Source organism: Diabrotica undecimpunctata, chromosome 5 (genome assembly GCF_040954645.1).
Source record: "Diabrotica undecimpunctata isolate CICGRU chromosome 5, icDiaUnde3, whole genome shotgun sequence".
Taxonomy (NCBI): Eukaryota; Metazoa; Arthropoda; class Insecta; order Coleoptera; family Chrysomelidae; genus Diabrotica; species Diabrotica undecimpunctata.
The window spans coordinates 133,751,226-133,771,665 of NC_092807.1; the positions used below are offsets into that span (position 1 = coordinate 133,751,226).

The following is a 20,440-nucleotide window of genomic DNA, read 5'->3' on the forward strand; positions in this document are numbered from 1 at the left end:
AAGAAATCTCTTCTTAGCAAATTTACTAAAACTCCTTCAAAAAATATTGTCAAGATATTTCCTGGGCCAACAGTTTGTGCGAGAGATGTTACTACGGAACTAAGTGCTTTTGAAAAACTCTTTACAAATGAAATCATAGAAAATATAGTTGAATGTACAAATTTGCAGATTGCAAAAATGCGATTAAATTATGAACGGCCAAGACGGGCTAAAGATACGACTAAACAGGAAATCATGGCATTATTAGGATTATTATTTCTTGCAGGGACTAAAAAACAAAATCATACACACTTCCTCGAATTGTGGACAAAAGATGGTACCGGCTCAGAAATCTTTCGAGACTGTATGAGCGCAGATCGATTTTTATTTTTGCTTGCCGCTCTTAGGTTTGACAACAAAGATACTCGAAAGGACCGAAAATCAATTGACAAACTTGCTGCCATTCGCTTTACTCTTGATACGTTTATGAAAAACTGTAGCAGCAACTATTCCTTGGGAGAAGAAATGACTATCGATGAAATGTTGATACCTTTTAGAGGTAGATGCAACTTTGTGCAATACATTCCAAGTAAACCTGCAAAGTATGGCTTAAAAGTGTTTGTGTTATGTGACGCGCAGACCTTTTGTGTCACCAATTTTGAGGTGTATTGTGGTCAACAACCGGAAGGGTCCTACAAAAAATCTAACACACCAACGGATATTACCCATCGCCTGCTTCAACCTTGGAAAGGTAAAAACCGTAATTTAACATGCGACAATTGGTATACGAGTTATCCGTTGGCAACTGACCTTTTGAAGGAAAAGATAACGATGGTTGGCACACTTAAACGAAATAAAAGGGAACTACCTCCAGAGTTTTTACCAAGAAAAAACACATCAATTGGATCATCCACTTTTGGTTTTCAAAAAGAAGTTACCATTGTATCCTACACACCAAAAAAAAATAAAGCTGTCATTCTCCTATCTACCATGCACAGTAATTCTACAGTAGATCCCGAAACAGGAAAACCAATGATAATTTTAGACTATAATTCACATATAGGAGGCGTAGACACTGTAGACAAAATGTGCAGTACCTATTCGGTATCCCGAAGAACACGAAGATGGCCAATGGCATTGTTTTTTCAACTCCTGAATATTGCCGGAATTAACAGCCAGATCCTGTACAATGCTGCCAACATCGACAATCCTCAAAAATATAGAAGAGTTTTTCTAAAAGAATTATCATTGGCATTGATAAGACCTCATCTTTCTGAGAGGGCGGAAATACAGAGTTTACCTCTGGATTTAAAAATATTCTTGAAGAAATACAAAAACGTACAAGACGACCACGATGAAGAACCACCAGCAAAAAAACGGGGGAGGTGCCACTGTTGTGAAAGGAGCAAAAATAGAGTTACAACAATATCTTGCAACAAATGTAATAGAATGGTTTGTAAAGAGCACTCTGTTACAATTTGTGCAAATTGTAATTTAGTAGACGCAAACGAGGAAGAAAACGAAAGTGAATAGCACACATATTCTCAAATATGTTCATATGTTCAATATGTATTTGTGAATGATTATTTACTCCTAGTTTTTAGATTTATATACTAGTTTTATAATATTTTTAATGTTAAGCTAATATACAAGAATCTCAAGAAGGTTATTTTTAGAGAAAAAGAAGTGGTTGAGTTTTTGTTCTTATATTTGTTGCTAATATTTATATTTTCGTTATGTATTATTTTTTATGTTAAGACATTCTCTTAAATATATGCCTACATTTATTATATACAATATATGTACTAAAAATACCTAGTTGTGGATTTTATTTGCGTTTTTAGTCGGTTGTGTACAGAATACACCGCGCACGTAGTTATGACTAATGGAGGGGCGCCCGTAGTTAAAGGTTAAGCAATTTTTGGTACGAAACAGTATTAGTAATAAATTTGTCATCTTAATTGAATATTTATTTCCATAAAATATAAAAAATATGTTCAAACAAAAACTAACATTATACATAACCTAATCTATGTCATCTTTAGATTCATCAGTAGTATCTTTGCCTAGATCCACTTTGAAAAATATTCCCAACTAAATAGAATAATTTTTAGAATCTTGTTGGTTAGAGGGTTAAATTATAAATAACATCATAATATCAATATTAAAAAGGGAATCATTAAATCCTTATACTAGAGATCCAAAATTGTCTCAACAAAAAGTCGTTCTTAAAGAAGAAACATTTATTAACACCATTATCATTAAAAATGATTATCTTTTATCGTTTATAAATAAGGAACTTTCAACAATCGACCGAATAGAACAGCACAACTTAGAACGAGATCCTAAAGCATCCACAAGGAAATATAAGAAACATAAAATTTGTAATGTTTAATTTTGGTTCATTTAGCAGCGTATGTAGTAAGTGATTCTATGTAGTTTTTAAAATAACCCTATATTCGATATTTCCTAAATGAAAAGCCTTTTTAAAAAAATCTGTAGCTCTTGTAGCTCTTGTAGCTCTTGCTGTATTTGACAGTAAGCCAAACGTTGTACAAGTTCTTGTAGAACCTTGATTATGCTTTCTTGAGAAATATTGTTTATTTCTTTACGGATTCTTGTTTTAGAGTCTTCAATATTTGCAGTTTTTGTCTTATAAACAACATTCTTCAAATGAGCCCACATAAAATAATCCAAAGGATTGAGGTCTGGCGACCTCGCTGGCCAATCAATATGTCCACGTCTTCCAATCCGCTTGTACGGAAAATTTCATTTAGGTACCTTCGAACATCTAAAGCATAATTCGGAGGCGCACCATCTTGTTGAAACCATAAACTTTTATCAAAACTTCTAAGATTAATTGTACTGGGGAATAAATTAACTAAAGTAGCTACGAGATACCCACTTAAAAACTGAAGGTATGCTGGCCCGTTTAAATTACCTTCGAAATAGTAGGGTCCAATGATTTTTTTTCTTACATTGCCAGCCAAAACGTTTACCTTTTGCGGATATTGTGTATGATGTTCCCGCATCCAGTTGGAGTTTTCTTTTGCCCAGTATCTAAAATTATGATGGTTGCCCTCGCCATTTAATGTGAATGTAGCCTCATCAGAAAAAATAATATTTTGAACCAAGAGAGAGTTTCGGTGGCTGTTATCCATCATTATTTCGCAAAATTTTATTCTTTTATCTGGATTATCTTCGTTTAATTCCTGTACAACTGTGCATTTTAGTTATTTTACTTTTACGTACTTTGTGTACCGTTGTTTTGTAAACATGGAGATCACGACTAACCTTACGTGCGCATCTTCTTCAAAAGCAAGTAAAACATCTAATGTTGTAACATAATTTACAGAGTAACGACCTGATTTGCGCGCATTTTCAACCGTACCAATTTTTCGAAATTTCTTTTCAATCTTACTTACCGTTGACTACGTGATGGGTATTTCTGGATATTTATCATTAAATAAATTACGCACTTCCATCTGAGTTTGTCTCAGATGGAAGTGCTGATGGAAGACTTCATTTAGGAAATATCGAATTTATTCCATACTTTACGGACAAACTGTATAAGTACAATAAAGAACATTACTAAGTTTGTGTGGTATTATATTTCGTGAGCCTGAAAGCTCAAATTTTAATAACAGGATTATACCGTTCAATTGACTATTACAATACATCATAAGGGAATATGTCGTTTATATAAAATGCTTGTTGACAATTTCAGAGTTCGCGCATAAAAGTATTTTTGGCAACTCCTGAGTATCCATTTTTGAAACATAAAAATTTTACATACGTGAAAACATTACCTGTAAATTTATTTTACTTATTATTTTACAATTTTTGACTACCTCAGCAAACAAATCTAGTTGAGTTGTATATTTTTTCAGGAATACATTCTATTTTTAAACTACACATTCATTTTATAATACTTACTACAACTACCGCATTTTTCAAAACCATTAATCAACTTCTGTTTATTTTTCTTTAATCGGTTGGCATGTTAAAATGTATAGGATACTTCAAAGCATATCAAAGCTGCGAACAAATATTGTTAAAAATAAAAAATTTATTTTAATTCCAAAAAAAAATATTTTGAACAATGTAGAACTGTTGGTTTGAAGTCAATGTAATATTCAAAATTAAAGCGAATATAATTATGGAATTGTAGATATAGACAGCGAAAAAATGTTTTGTTAAAAACAATATACAATCATCGTCATCATCATCATCATTATTACGGTGCTGCAACACCGATATTCTCAGCATCCGGTGTTACCCCGTCTATCCACGTCAGCTTTGGTGTACCTTGTCTTCTTATTACCACGACCAGCGAATGTTTTTATCATGTTCAATTTCAGGACTCGGATAACATGCCTTGTCCACTGCAGACAGTTTCGCTTGATTATAGTGATAAATTTCGACTGCTCTAACAACCATTCAAATTTCGTCATTTTGTGTCATGTGGAACAATTTCACCCAATCATGTCAACATTAGACTGATAATTGCATTCAGTGCAATTTTCAATCCCAATGACAACACGATCGAGTTTGACAACTTCATCCAAATAAATTTCAAAATGTCACGTTTCGGCAATGAGAATGTTAACTTAAATTTTAATAATTGTACTTTCACTAACTGTACTTTTAATAAATAAATGTTTCGTTATGTTGAGTTATGATTTTTTTTTCGAAAAATTATCCGCCGAATATCCCTCGGACATTGATGAATGCCTCATAATTTCATGACAAATTTCTCAAGCTCGTCGCTTGGTAACAGCACGAAGCCGAAGGCTGAGCCTGAAGGAACGAGCTTTCGATTGTCATGAAATTATCTCGTCTGTTATCAATGTCCTAGGGATATTACTACTGATAATTTTTCGACTGTTCTAACAACCATTCAAATTTCGTCATTTTGTGTCATGTGGAACAATTTCACCCAATCATGTCAACATTAGACTGATAATTGCATTCAGTGCAATTTTCAATCCCAATGACAACACGATCGAGTTTGACAACTTCATCCAAATAAATTTCAAAATGTCACGTTTATTTAGAATCTAATGTTTACTTAAATTTTAATAATTGTTCTTTCACTGACTGTACTTTTAATAAATAAATGTTTCGTTATGTTGAGTTATGATTTTTTTTTTCGAAAAATTATCCGCCGAATATCCCTCGGACATTGATGAATGCCTCATAATTTCATGACAAATTTCTCAAGCTCGTTGCTTGGTAACAGCACTCAGCCTTCGGCTTCGTGCTGTTACCAAGGAACGAGCTTTCGATTGTCATGAAATTATCTCGTCTGTTATCAATGTCCTAGGAATATTACTACTGATAATATATTTTTTACTTACCTATGCTTGTAGATGTTCTGCAGTTCAAAGTTATATCTACGCCTCCATATCCGTTTTCACAGACTGCTCGGAATATTTTGCGTAGTACCTTTTTTTTCAAAAATCGATAGAGAGAATTCGTCTGTTTTAGTTAGGGTACATGCTTCTAATTCATATGTGGAAACGGGGACCATCAGTATTCTATACAGTCTTATACCAGTTTGTTTGAGATGTACGTTGGTTAGCTTACTACTTTGAAATACCATGATAACATATTTTTGTAATTATGATCGGCCTTTTAATTTCACATGATATGTTATTATTGAAGTTAACCGATCTACTTAGATATAATATGATCTTTTAGACGGTTTCGCAGTTTTGGTCATTGACAATTAGATCTGCGTCAACATTTTCATTTCTCGTGTTTATGAATTTGGTTTTATTTTTGTTTTTATGTAATCCCATTAATTCTGCTGCTATTTCTAGCTTAGTTAGGATCTTCGTAGTTTTCTCTCTCGTTCTTGTTATAATGTCCACGTCCTTAGCATATGCTATTATCTGGACTGATCTATTAAATATAGTTTACCTGCTAACTTAGTTAGAAACTCGTACGACTGTTTCTAGACTTATATATTTTAAATGTGGTTGACGAGTCGTTTTGAATTTTTACTGCTGAAAGCATCTTGGCTGTCGTCACACTTTATCATGCATACTAGTTTTTTTAGAATTCTTAACTCAGTCATAGCGTTATAAAGACGTGATCTTATGATAATAGTATACTTATATATACGTTCATACCTATATTATTCTGTTGTTTCGGAAATTGGTCATAATGTAAAGATCTCATTTTTAGTTGAACGTTTACGCCTGAATTCTGCCAGATATTCATCTAGCAGCGCTTCGGTATAAGGCTTCAATCTCTCTTGCAAGATGTGTGACAATATCTTGTATAGTGTATCTAGGAGAGTTATTCCACGGTACTTATTACATTTTAGTCGTTTTTTCTTTTTGTGTAACGGTGTATTAAACCTAAGCTCCATTACTTAAGCATTTACTCCTCAGGCCAAATTTTACAAACTGTTTTTTGCATCACATTAGCAATCTGCTCTTCATTTTGTTTAAATAACTTCGCTGGAATACCATCGCTGTCTGCGGATTTGTGATTTTTTAGTTTTTTTTGTAGATATTTTCACTTCCCCCACTGAGGGTGGTTCCAAGAATTCCTCATTTCGGTACTCCAATTGTTAGTGGATGTTGTTAGTAGATTCTGCTTCCACCAACCCTTAAAAGTGTCTGACCCATCGTAACAGAATATCGTATTTGTCGGTAAGCAGTTTGACATCCTTGCCATTATAAATGTTTATTCTCAGTTTTAACTATTTTTAATGATGTTTATTTGGTGATAGAACTTTTTTGTTTTTCCTTGACTCGTATGGCTTTCTTACCGTTCTGTGATGTCGTTTTCTGATTCTCAATTTTTTTCGGTGTATGCGTTTCTCCTCTCTCCGTAAGTTTTTGTACCTATCTATTGGTGTCCTAGTTCTTCACTATTGCCTGGTCCCAAATGCATCGGTCTTCTTATATGTATTAGCACTCTCGGTCAAACCATTGTTTCTCACTTGGTTTCGGGATATTCCCAATGTGCTTTTGGCTGCTAATTTCAAAGTCTCCACGCAGTTGTTCCACATTTCCGTGCTTGACTGGTCAACTACCCATGTTTGTTATATGGTTTCTTTTATGTGCGACTGAAACTGTTTCTCTACTATGCTAAATCTACGCTACAACCTTGCATAAAAATCGGTACTAGCACAAACTTTAAAAAAAAAAGGATCTTAAAAACAATGTTTCAAAAAAAACACGGCTTCTGAAAAGTACTGAAATAAATGAACACATCAGAGTGCAAAAAATTTGAATAGACAAGGTACCAATTTCTCAAAAGAAAACCACAAATGGTTTTACTTTAGACATAGAATCAGATGATACATCAAACGTTTAAGGCTTACCTCAAAGGTGGCATGTGACTAAAAAATCGAGAAGATCTAAATATCCAGGAATTATAAATCCTTGATGAGCAAAATAAATAATATTTTTAGAAAATTGAACATTTATTTATTAAAATGATATATGGTTGAATGTTCGAATAAATGAACTTTACTTAAATAAAAGTCAGATATCGAGCAAAGTTTTTTATTAAATCTTGACCAAGTACTTTCTGCCTTTTATGATTAGTTCTCCAGAAATTCTTCGGATTGCAATTCCTCGCAGAGATTAATAGGACACCAGTTGTCCTCATGAAATGTAAACCAAAAGTGAGAATAATTGACATTCGACAGTTAGCAATTTATATCTAAAGCCTATTTTATTATCAATTTCATATATTTTCGTTCTTAAATATGGCTTGATAGCACCAAATATTAAAAATAATAAGTAAATTATAAAGTAAATCACAGCTCATTGTTTCGAAATAAATAGTCCACTACTTGTGAGTACAGCAAAAATTTAAGACTCTAGTAATAAATTTAATTACTAATAAATACTTACTTTAAATAAATTAAATTTACATATTTACATGAATTTTACTTAACGATAGAAGCCATATTATAAAACAATGTTTGTAAATTAAAAAAATCATCAAATTGTAAGTTAGCAACTATGTAAGTAAGAATGCGTTTTTCATATCGCTTATATGTTGTGTTTTGCTTATCAATATATATTATCCTCTAATTTTTTCTTATTATTTTAAGAGTTTTATCTAGTTGCATAAAAAAATAGTATTATGAATGAATAAACTAAATTTGCGACGCAATCTGTTTTTTAGGAATATTCTTCAAGCTTTCTATTAAACTCTATCTTCATTTTCCCATGAATAGTATATATTTGAGACCTACAAATTTTTCTATTTTTAATATAAGATTGATGTTCACTCATTGTAACATCTAATGGCCTTGATGTTTCACGTAAATAACATTGTTCATATTCAAAAAATATTTTATACAATTATTTAATCTTTCTTGTTTACCGACGAAAAATAGCCGACGAATGTATAGATAAATAAAACAGATCACTCTGTAAACGGCAATAGCCCAGAATATTTGCTTTTTGGAAAAGCCCATCCGATTGTTTGTCTGTTTGTTTAAAGTGGCAATTAACAAAAAAATGAACAAATATCCTATAAAAATTTTGTAGAACATCATGAATATAATAAAAAACTATATGACAAACATAGAAATTATATGATTTAAAAGAGGGAAATTGGATATTATGTGGAATATAAATCAAAACTAAATAAAAAAAAATAACAAAGTAGGACTCGGTCCATTTCAAATAAAAATGAAAATTTTAAATACATTATGAAGTAGATATCCGATACAAGTAGATATCCGAGACTTGGGATAAAACATAAATAAATCCCTTTGGTAGGGGCATGTAATAATAAACCTACGTTTATTTTAATAAAACAACAGAGTGTGTTGTACCTTTCACACAATAAATAGCTTTAGGTTGTATGTTTGTTTATAGTTAGGTATCACTGACATTTGGAAATAATATGGCACAATTGTCAAACAAATTATCTTGTGTAAGAAGTAGCATTGTTCTTGATTCCCATTTTAGATGAAATCATACTGTTATCTCTTCGCACTAATAAGAGTATAGTATTACATTTATATATATATATATATATATATATATGGTACAAAGCACTATGTTCTACTTTATAAAATAACAAAGATAAGCACTTTATAAAAAGTATCATGTCAGATTTTGTTTAGAGGCAGAGGGCACCATGAAACCCTATACCTCTGTGTACATTGCTAACATTACAGTATTTATACACAGTGCCTTGAACCACATGTTGTAGACTACCTAGTAATTTATTGTTTACATTTTCAAATTTTGTTTAGTTATATGCAGTAATACAACTGTACAGTAAATACAAATACAACTGATTATAGAGTGCAAAAAACTTTCTCGTGTTTCCAAAATATTGAATTTAGCTTTAGGAGAACAAAATGAAATAAATACAGGAGGGATAATATCATTATATTTTAGAGATGTTTCGAGCTTAACAAAAGAGACAATTTAATTGCCTAAAGACAAATGTGTTGGTAAATTCAAGAAAAATATACTAAATTTAAAGTCCTGTGGAATCTTAGTTTTCATTAATAAATATTGTTTGCGTTTACGGACTATGTAGAATAGTGTAAAATATCTTAGCAAAAAATATTTAGTTTAAAAAATTGATTAATTTAATAGTTTGTTTTGAAACTCTCGCATTTATTGCATGTATTGAATAACGTTGATGCTGAAAAATTATACTGGTATGTTTAAGGCATTTACGGCATAACGTACTCTTAAAACTATTTTTTATTATTTGAAAAAGAGATTTTTGTTGATCTTTGTTTAAAAGAGATATTTGTTCCAGAATCAAATTCTCGTAATGCAGAACAAAAAACCAATCAAAATAATCCCGATGATGGACTTAATACAGAAGATGGCGATCCATTTTTTGAAAATGATGAATTCAATGCTGATAAAGAATATTTGCTCTGTGGGACATCTAGTGATACTAATGAAAAATTAAGATGTTTTCACTAGAGTTAAAGGCAGGAATCAGTAATGAGAGAACAGGCCATGAGTTGATAGAACAAAAAAGTCTAAAGAATCAATTGAAAAAAGAGCTGTATGTATTCGATGATGAAGTAATAGTGGTAATAATTATAATGACAAAGATAGTAGAAATACCGACAATGTAAATGAGAAGCCAACTAAGAAACTCAATGTTCGGAAAGGAATATGTTACCAAACGCGGTAAAATACGTCAAGCCAATTCTATGAAACCACCTGGTTTATATAGGAAGAAGCAATGACATAAAAAGACATTTTGTCAGATCGTGTGTAAAAAGTCAACCAATAGCTCGCTCCAGAAAACGAACTAAAGAATACAGCAAACCAAAGGAAAATAGTCTTTTTTACAGTTTTATTGTTAATAACAAGAATTTTGGCGTTTACAAAGTTAATTTTTTTAAATACTTTAATGGTTTTAAATAAAGTGGTCGTAAACGTTTTACGAAAGACAGAACAAGGTGGTCTGATACAACCAGACCTACGACGGAAGGACCCTCCTAGCAATAAAACGTTACCTGAAATTACTGTAAATGTTAAGAATCATATTTCATCACTCCCTACCTATGAGAGCCATTATACTAGAGAGAAAACCTCCAAAAAATATATAGGATCAGAATTAAATATCAAGAAGATGTACAGCCTTTATACAACCTATTGTGCTGAAAATAATGTTGATTCAAAATTGGTTGCTAAACAGTGGTTGTGATGTGTTTAACAAACAATTTATTATTTTCTTTAAATTACCTGGTACAGACATTTGTGATTTATTTAGTGCTAGGCTCTGATTAGAGATTAATCAGAGCTATTCGGAGCTAATCGGAGAGAAGAGATATGATTTAAAAAATCGAGATATTAAACTTTCCATGGATAATACGAGATATAAAGTTTTGACTTGTGATCTCCAGAAGTGCTTACCTTAACCTTTGATTACAAACAGCATCAGTTTTTATAAGAGAAAATTATGGGCATTTATTTTTACGATTTATGATTCCTTCGACTCTCTAGTACAATACATAATGTGGGATGAAAGTAAAACAGCTCATGGCCGAAAAGAAATAGCTTGTTGTTTATTAAAATGAGCAAATAGTGTAATACCTGACTCTACTATTCAACGAATAACCATATGGATGGACAACTGTTATGGTCAAAATAAAAATACGTTTATTGTAATGGCATATTTCTGGATTTAAAGGTTTTAAAGTTTTTTTTTAAGGGCCAAACTCATATGAAAGCAGACACTGTCCATGGTCACATTGAAAGACAAAGGAAAAGAGTACCAAATATGAAAATACTGACTCCTTGGGATTGGCAACAACTTGGGCGCCAAACAGCTACTAAATACACTGTACACAATTTGGAATGTGAGGACTTCAAGCAATTCAACTCTTGTCTCTCGGAAAAGAAGCTCCTTTTGTTTTAAGAAAACTTGACACTGAAAAACAACGTGGATTAATATCTGTCTGTGTTCATCTTTAAGTTCGTCGAGAGGCTATAGGAAAGCTATTTTTAAAAACTTTTGTTGATAATAATAATTTCAAAGAACTTGATATGATACGATTTCGAAGAAGTGAAATATTGCATGGCTAGAAGTTCTTCTGCCTATCACCAATCACTTATTACCGATTTCTCGCCAAAAGTTTGAGAAGATGATGGAGAGGAAGTTTTTGATACATGAGGAATATACATTATGTTTGTTTCAGTATTCTAACAATATCCATGTCATTAAATGTAAACAAATATTAGGATTTACATTTTACCCTATAATGTTTGTCATGAAGGAGAAACAAATTAAAGTTTAACATTGCATAATGCATTTTTAGTAAACATCTAGTACCATGACCCAAAAGATCTTGTAGAGGTAAACAGCACTATGTCCACTACATTGAGTGTAAATTTTTTTTATTTACAATAAATCAAGTTTAATATTACAATATGTGTTTTAAATAATACAATTTTAAGAGTGAATAATCTGAAGAATAAATTGGACAAGGGTTTGTGACATAATGTGTATTAACATACATTCTGTGACATAGTATATATTTATAATAAAATTAAATAAACTTTAATTTTTATTATTTGTTTTTTCTGGCTAATTGGCTCTGCCAAATCCATTTTTCAGGAAAAAATTATTTGGTTTTTTTTAAATATTATACCCGGTTTTTTAAAAAATATTCAAAAATGCATGCAGTAGTACTTACGTCATCATGTCCATAAAAAATGGAAACACTTTTTAAAACGGCACTTTTAATAAAAACATAAAAAACTAATATTATCCAACACTTTCAAAAAATCACGTGCTTTTCAGCGTGTTGCGCTTTCCAGCTCTAAGTTCTCAGTTGCGATTTGTAGAGCAGTCAGCGGGAAACTGTTTGGAGGAAACGCGGTAATTTTCCGATAGGAGTTAAAGTTGTGATGTGCATCGGCGCAAAGCTCAAGAGTTCCAAGTGCAGACTTTGCTCTAACATGAAAAATGGAAAAGTGAGAATGTGCAAAGGCATGATTTACTATCGGTTATCAAAATATATGTGTATGAGACTCTGCACTAGATATATTTAATTCAATATAATGCATGTAAGCAGCTGTGTATACATTCCCTCATATGTATATTCCATAAGTTTTATAGCAGTATACACAAGTTGAGTATGCCGGAGCAATCTTTCATAAAATTAATAGAATTTAGTTGAAACGTTTATAAATATATTTTTAGTAGACATCAACTGGAATGAGAGAACACGCTCGTATTAGAATTTTTCAACTCATTATATTATCTCATTATCTCAGGTAGATGCAATATACACAGACTTTTCCGAAGCATTTAATCGTGTAGATCACCATATACTTTTGGGCAAATTAATTAATGTAGGCTTTCATGTCAGGTTTGTTCAATGGATTAGAGAGATACCTCTACATCTGGTAGAAGTCAAAGACTCAAGATAGGTTGTCATCTCTCTGACAGTGTCTCAGTTCCATCTGGAGTTCCTCAAGGAGGCCACACTTCTCCACTTCTTTATCTTCGTTAACGGCATCACTTCCGGTTTCCTAAATAACAAATGTCTAATGTTGGCGGATGACTTGAAATTTTGGAAAGTTATATGGAGGCAGATACACAAAACAAACTCCACTGAAATGTAAAAAAATGTTGTTTATAAGTTTTTTTCGTAAATTCAATAGAATTGGAACAAGCTATACTATTAATAATCACCACTGATTATGTTTGACGGAAAAATATTTAAAAAAAATTTGTACATTTATTTTTTTTTATATTTGACAAAAATAATAAGTGATTTATAAATACATCATGGCGTATATAATAACTATTATGTAACCTATATATTAATGGTCAGGAAACAAGTGTGGTTTATTGTGTATGAAATATGTTAAAACAATTTTTGTCCTTATTGAAACACAAACCGCTGAGCACTTTTCACGTAGTACAAACGTTTGTGAATGACAATTAGGTAACTTACATCTTAATCTTGTAGAATTCCATTTAGGAAAATGGCCTTCATTGTCAAGTCGAACATCTTTAGGTGGAAGCGGCATTACATTACCCCTCTTTTTCTTAGATTCAATTTCCTATTGAAGTGACGAAGGTCTTACTCGTTTGGATCGTTCCGTTCTGCTTCCTATACTACAAAGTGTTCGTGTCAACTGGATTCTAAATTGAGCCATCTTAACTTTCTGATCAGGGTGCACTTTTTTATAAGCTAGTCAAGCATTTATTATACAGATATCTAGTACATGGTAAAGCAAGCGCATGTACCATTTTTTGGTCCTCATTGTAATCCTATAACGGCCTATGATACTATCCAGTAAATCTACACCACCTATGTGACGATTATATTCTTTCACGATTGCCGGACATTTAGTTTTTATTTTCTTCTTTTGTTTTTTATCGAAACGTGATATTTCGTCTTCAGGATTAATCCCTACAAATGATGATAAGAACATAACATTTTTGTTGTCTTTCCATAAGATATTTGCTATATCTACACCATTACAGTTAGCAACATATTCTACAGATGTTCCTCGAACAAACTTCTTGGTTTCTGCATCATTAGGTAATTTGCACAGTGGAATTCAATTTTTTCGAACAGCTCCCAACGAATGAATTTCAATGTTGGCTAAAACTGACACAACTTCGACTGAGGTGTAGTAGTTATCGAAATAAATTTTGTGGAAACAATTTCTGGGTACTTCCCTTGTTAAACGCATGACAATGTTACCAGTTTCGCAGTTCGCAGTTTAGTCGATGTGATGGGTCATTTTCAGTTCGAGTGTAGATTTCAAATTTATAGCAATAACCAGAAACGCCACTTAAAACAAATAACTTTAATAACCCCATTTGTGGGGTTTTAGCGACAAGTATTGTTTCATGTGATGTCGAGCTTTGGTTGCACATATTTGTTCATCAATACTAAGAGATTCTTCCATAGGCAAAGATAGGAATTTTTCAGATAAGGAATCAATGACAGGTCGAATTTTATATAACTTGGTAGTGGCATTAGTAGCAGCATTGTCATTGAAATGTAAACACGATCAATTTTTTTCAAAATGCTTTTGACTCATACAATTTTTAACTATGTCAATGCCTACTTCTGCACTCTAGTATGTTCTGATGTTTGTTATGTTTATTATTGACGTCAATATGCATATTCCTAAATATTTATTTAAATCGTTGGACGAAAATTCAAATGGTTTGGATGGATCCTTCTGGACACTATACTGGATAGTCTCATCTACAATTTTTTGCATAATTGTGTCATCGAAAAGATATTTAAAAAACTCATATGGAGTCTTCAATTCCTTTAAGACATTAGGAATATCATCATTTCATTTGAAATTAGATGGCACTTGACCAATTTTTTTATTTTTCCATACTAGCTGCTTAATTTTTAAAACTTTATTTTTTTCATTCTGTATAGCTCCATGGTTTTCATTTTCGCTAAGTTCGCCCCTGTCTTGGTTATTATCAGAAGAATTCCCTTGCAAATTACCATCTGTGTCACTAACAGAAACAAATATTTCATCAACATTAGTTTCGTTCATTAATTTTTCTAACATCTCATTTGTAACTGGCTTTGGAATGTTATTTGGTTCTTCATCTTCATCGCTGACTTCTTCCAATTCATCCTCACTATCACTTGGTATATTTGATATAAATTCCTAAATTTCTTCAGTGTTTGATTTTTTTTATCATTAATGTAGGTATCTCCAGAAATGTGCTGGATTATCTTTTAGATTGTTACCTACAGTTTTTATATAATTATAGTCACATTTTTGGGTTTCTATTTTACATTTAGACCTTAGGTTAGAAAATATCAAGTAATCTGCTTCAGACTTTGTTTGTAAATATTTTTTGTGGCTAGTTTTCTTTGCAATAATTAAATTTTTTTAATATGGGAAAAATCATTTTGGACAGTTAGAGCTTTTAATGAGTTTTCTTGGAATAAACTGATTAAAAACATCATCGATAGTTTCATAAAACTTTTGTACAGCAGACTCAATATCTAATTCATAAAATAACTAATAATTAATACCTGCCAAATAATCATTTATCGCTGTATAATTATTATCTCTGAAGTTAAAATAGTATTCTTCATATGTTAGGTTAATTTTAGTGTCTATTGATACCATAGAAAGAGTCCAGCATACATTTTTGAAATATTGTACTTACCACGTCCACACTACTATTGAAAATGATGATTATTCCCGTATCGAACAACAATTATCTCTACCCTCACTTAAGAACCGTCATTATATGTTAGGAGCTATATTTATATATAAGATCATACATTTCATAGTCATTTTATGAGGTCCTAACATAAATGACTTATGAACATATTTCTTCGAATATGTATATATCAGTTTCTTCCTATCGTGGGTGCTACGTTCGTTTCGTTTAGAATTTTATCTAACTGACAACGTAAATGTTTGTGTCGTCCTTTATGTCTGTGTACGTCCCATTTCCTACATTTATTATACTATTTTTTAACTTTATTGATAGCCCTTATTGGCTATCTGGCTAATTTTTACTTGCCTGCGATAGTGCGTTGGCTATGTTTTTGCTATGGGGGAGGGATGGTCGGCTCACGCGATTGTATCTGCCCAAAGATTGGGCCATAAACGGGTCATACGCTGCTGGTCCGTTACTTTCCGGGTTGAAATGGTGAGGAACGGACCAGCAGGACTAGTTCGGTTTTAACTTAACCAAATTAACTTTAATGTTTCCCATCAAACTTTACGTTACCACAATGTTTTCAATATTCCTTTTCACAGAACAACCTATGGCATTCACAACCCATTGGATAGATATTAGATAAGTACATAGGGCTATTAAATGTTCCCGATTTTATTATTTTCAATATAACTTTTACTCAGTTAAAAAGATCTCTTGCTTTATGATATGTATATTGGTATTGTTTAATTGTGTTCTTGTTTGTTTTTATAGTATGTATGATTTTTAGTCTCATTTTTTAAACTTTTTAATATTGATTTTATATTATAAGTAATTTCTGAATTAGCATACCGAATTCGCATACCGTATGCATACCGTTTGGCTCGTATATGTGTACCGACCTTTAAGGTCGGTACACATATACGAGCCAAACGGTATGCGAACGCTATATTCGTTAATGTATACGGCAGAAAAAACCGCTTGCGTACTGTTTCATCGTGACTCGTCGCGAACCAACTTGTTGCGGTTTATTCCACGACTTCAAAGGAAGCTCGTCTTTCAGTTTGGACGGCGCTTACTAGACGCAGCGAACATTTTTATTATCTCATCAAATCGACATAGTGTGAATGACGTGTTCCTTCCTAGAGAGACGTGAGAAAACAGTAAACTGATTATTGTACATATTTTTATTTTTGTTAAACAAGCAAAAACAGAAACATAAATCAGTACCCAAATTATAAATAAAATGAATCATTTCGCACATGTGTGTTCGTTGTTGGTTTGTCGCTTTCCATGCATCGAGATAAGTATGCGATCAGTACGATGTAGAATATTTTTCAAGGATCTGTATGCGTACGGTACGTATACCGTTTGGCTCACATATGTGTACCCACCTTAACAAATATAGCGTTCGCATACCGTATCTATACCGTTTGGCTCGTATATAGGTACCGAGCTACTGTTTCATCGTGACTCGTCGCGAACCAAATTGTTGCGGTTTATTCCACGACTTCAAAAGAAGCTCGAAGCTCGTCTTTCAGTTTGGACGGCGCAACTAGACGCAGAGAACATTTTTATTGCCTCATTAAATCGACATTGTGTGAATGACGTGTTTCTTCCTTGAGAAAACAGTAAACTGATTATTGTACATATTTTTATTTTTGTACACGATAAATCATTACCCAAATTATAAATAAAATGAATCATTTCGCACATGTGTGTTCGTTGTTGGTTTTATCGCTTTCCATGGATCGAGATAAGTATGCGATCAGTACGATGTAGCAGAACAGTCCTCCATTTTCCCCTGTCTCTGGCAATTTTTCTCCATAGTCCAGTAGATTTTAAATCATCCTTTATGTTGTCTTAAGGCTAAAGTCTCGGTCTTCCTCTGACTCGTTCTCTCATCGGCCATCTTCGGTTAAAAACTTTTCTGACTATTGCACTTTCCTCTCGCCTAATTACTTGATCTATCCATCTAAGGTGTGCTGCCGTAATGAATTTTACAACATCATGTTCGCCAAAACGTCTATGTAACTCAAAGTTGTAACGTCTGCATCACAAGTCTTGCTCTTGGCCATTCTGTGTAAGTTTCTGCTCCATATGTAAACATTAGCCTTATTAGGGTTTTATAGATGCTCATTTTAATTTTTATGGATAGTTTTGAGGTCATTTGTCTTCTAATGCCATAGTAATACTTATTGGCAAGAACTATTCTTCTTTTAATTTCTTCGCCAATTTTAATAACCACGGGCCTAGGTATATGAAAGTATTCACACTTTTCACTTCTAACGCGTCAGTTATTATAATTCTAGCTTTCTGGTTACTTAACCTACTACAACACATTTTTTTTATGGCATGGGCAAGTGCCGCACAGCCTGTTACAACATGTTAATATTCTCTAAAGAAAACAGAATTGTCTAATATAATTTAAAACGATAATCTAAACTTCAAACTTAACAGGTATTACAAGTTTTAGGAATAAAATAATTATTATGGATCATTATCATCATTCTGGCTTTACAACCTTGCGTGGGTCCTAGCCTCCTCAAGAATTTTTCTAAAGTCGTCCCTATCCATCGCCTTCCTTCGCCAATTCGGTATTCCCATATTTCTCATGTCTTTATCGATGTTATCAAAGAACCTTGTTCTGGGTCTTCCTCTTCTTCTCTTACCAATGGATCTATAAAGGAGCGTTTTTCTAGCTGTCATTTTGTTTCATCTGCGTTACATGCCCTATTCACCTCAGACGTCCCATTAATATATTTTACGATATCTGGTTCCTGGTATATTCTATAAAGTTTGAAGTTATATCGTCTTCTCCAAACCCCACTGTCATTCAATGCTCCATAAATTTGCCTCAGTACTTTTCTTTCGAAACATCCTAACATGTTTTCTTTATTTTTAGAGTCCAGGTCTCTGAACCATATGTTAGGACTTGGCGTATTATTGTTTTGTAGAGTTTAATTTTTGTATTTCTCGATACAATTGTGGATATGGGGAGCCGAAAATAGCATCTGTCGGCCGCACAAATTCTGCGGTTTATCTCTGTAGTAGTATTATTTTCAGTGTTAAGGAGCGTTCATAGGTATACAAATTCGTTCACTGCTTCGATGAGGTCGTTTTCTATAACAAGTGGTCGTAGGATTTGTGGTTGTGTGCTTATTTACATATGCTTCGTTTTATTGGTGTTTATTATTAAACTTATTTATGTCGCTGATTCTTTTAATGCTACATACGCCTCTCGTATGGCGTTTTCCGTTTACGTTAGCAGACATATACGTCTGCCAACAATATTGATATCATCAGCGTAGGCAAGGATTTGCACTAATTTATTATATACTGAAACAATAGTTGTGATTTGTGACATAAATATTACTTTTTCCAAAGCCAGATTGAACAGTATACAGAAGAGAGGGTCTCCCTGGCGCAGCCCGTTATTTATTTTAAAAGGTTCAGACAGTTCCCCCTAAATTGGTACTCTATATTCAACTTTTTCAAGAGTTAGTTTTGGTAAAATTACCAACTGATTTGGTATTCCTAGCTCTTTCATTGCTTTGTACATTTCTTTTCTATTCATAAAGTCGTAATCTGCTTTGTAGTCTATAAATATGTAATGAATATCAACGCCATATTCGTGTTTTTTCTAAAATTTGTTTCAGGGTTTTAATCTAATGAATTGTTGATTTACCACCTCTGAAACTAGCCTGATATTTTTTTACTTTCCATAGGTGACCTAGTGGTGAATGACCTGAATAGGTGACCTGGTGAATGGTGAAATAATGGTGAAAGCCTAACAATTAACGGTAGTGCTCTAGAACAAGTTGAAAACTACCACTATCTTGGCACAATAATTAATGACACAAACGATTACTCCAAAGAAATCAAAGTTCGAATAGAGAAAGCACGTACAAACTTCAATAAAATGAGAAAGGTACTTTGTGTAAGAAAACTAAAATTGGCAAGGTGTTATATTTTCTCGACTCTGCTTTATGAGATAGAAGCATGGACACTTAACGCGTCGACTGCTAAAAAGTTGGAAGCATTTGAAATGTGGGTATATAGAAGAATCCTGAAGATATCATGGACCGAGCATGTAACAAACAACGAAGTCATGAGAAGACTCAACAAAAGAATGGAAGTATTGGAAACCATCAAGACACAAAAGCTGCAATACCTGGGGCATGTTATGCGTAATGAGAGATACAACCTACTTCAATTGATTATACAAGGGAAAATCCAGGGCAAGAGAAGTGTAGGAAGAAAAAAAATCTCATGGTTGCGTAACTTGAGGGAATGGTACGGATGCACATCAATTGAACTATTCAGAGCAGCAGCATCTAAGATCAGAATAGCCATGATGATTGCCAACCTCCGTCGCGGGCAGAGATGGCACGTGAAGAAGAAGAGGTGACCTAGTACTGTGGAAAATATTTTATACGCTGCATTTAGAAGCGTAATTCCTTTGTAGTTAGACCATTCAAAGATATCTTCCAATATTTCAATATTCCAATTATTGGGGAGGGATTTCTGTGTCCATATTTATCTTTTTCTTACGGTGCCAATTCGTTCCGGATATTGGCGATTAGTATAGCTATCCTAACTTTACTTGCAGCTATTCGGAAGAGTCTGGTTGTAAACGTATTTCTTTTATAAGCTGCTGTAATGCCGTTATGGTATTGTGGACACCTTCTTTGTATAGTTAAGCTGGGAAATTATCTATTCCGGCTGATTTTGTTCTGGCTAGTTTTTTAACTGCATCTTTACTTCAATTATTATTGGTGGTTCCTCTTTTCTCTCGTCTGTTCTCCTTACTTTATCT

The 20,440-nt window shown here is 32.8% G+C and overlaps 1 protein-coding gene across 3 annotated transcripts in view; it reads right to left on the bottom strand.

The window, feature by feature from the left end:
* Nucleotides 1-12,339, bottom strand: part of LOC140441806 (lutropin-choriogonadotropic hormone receptor-like) — a 477,770-nt gene extending 465,431 nt beyond the window's left edge. For all 3 annotated transcript variants that reach the window (XM_072532733.1, XM_072532734.1, XM_072532732.1), the window contains exon 1: nucleotides 12,143-12,339. In XM_072532733.1, coding sequence (XP_072388834.1) covers nucleotides 12,143-12,156 — 14 coding nt within the window. In that variant the 5' untranslated portion in view covers nucleotides 12,157-12,339. The remainder of the gene's footprint in view (nucleotides 1-12,142) is intronic.
* Nucleotides 12,340-20,440: the final 8,101 nt, after the last annotated feature.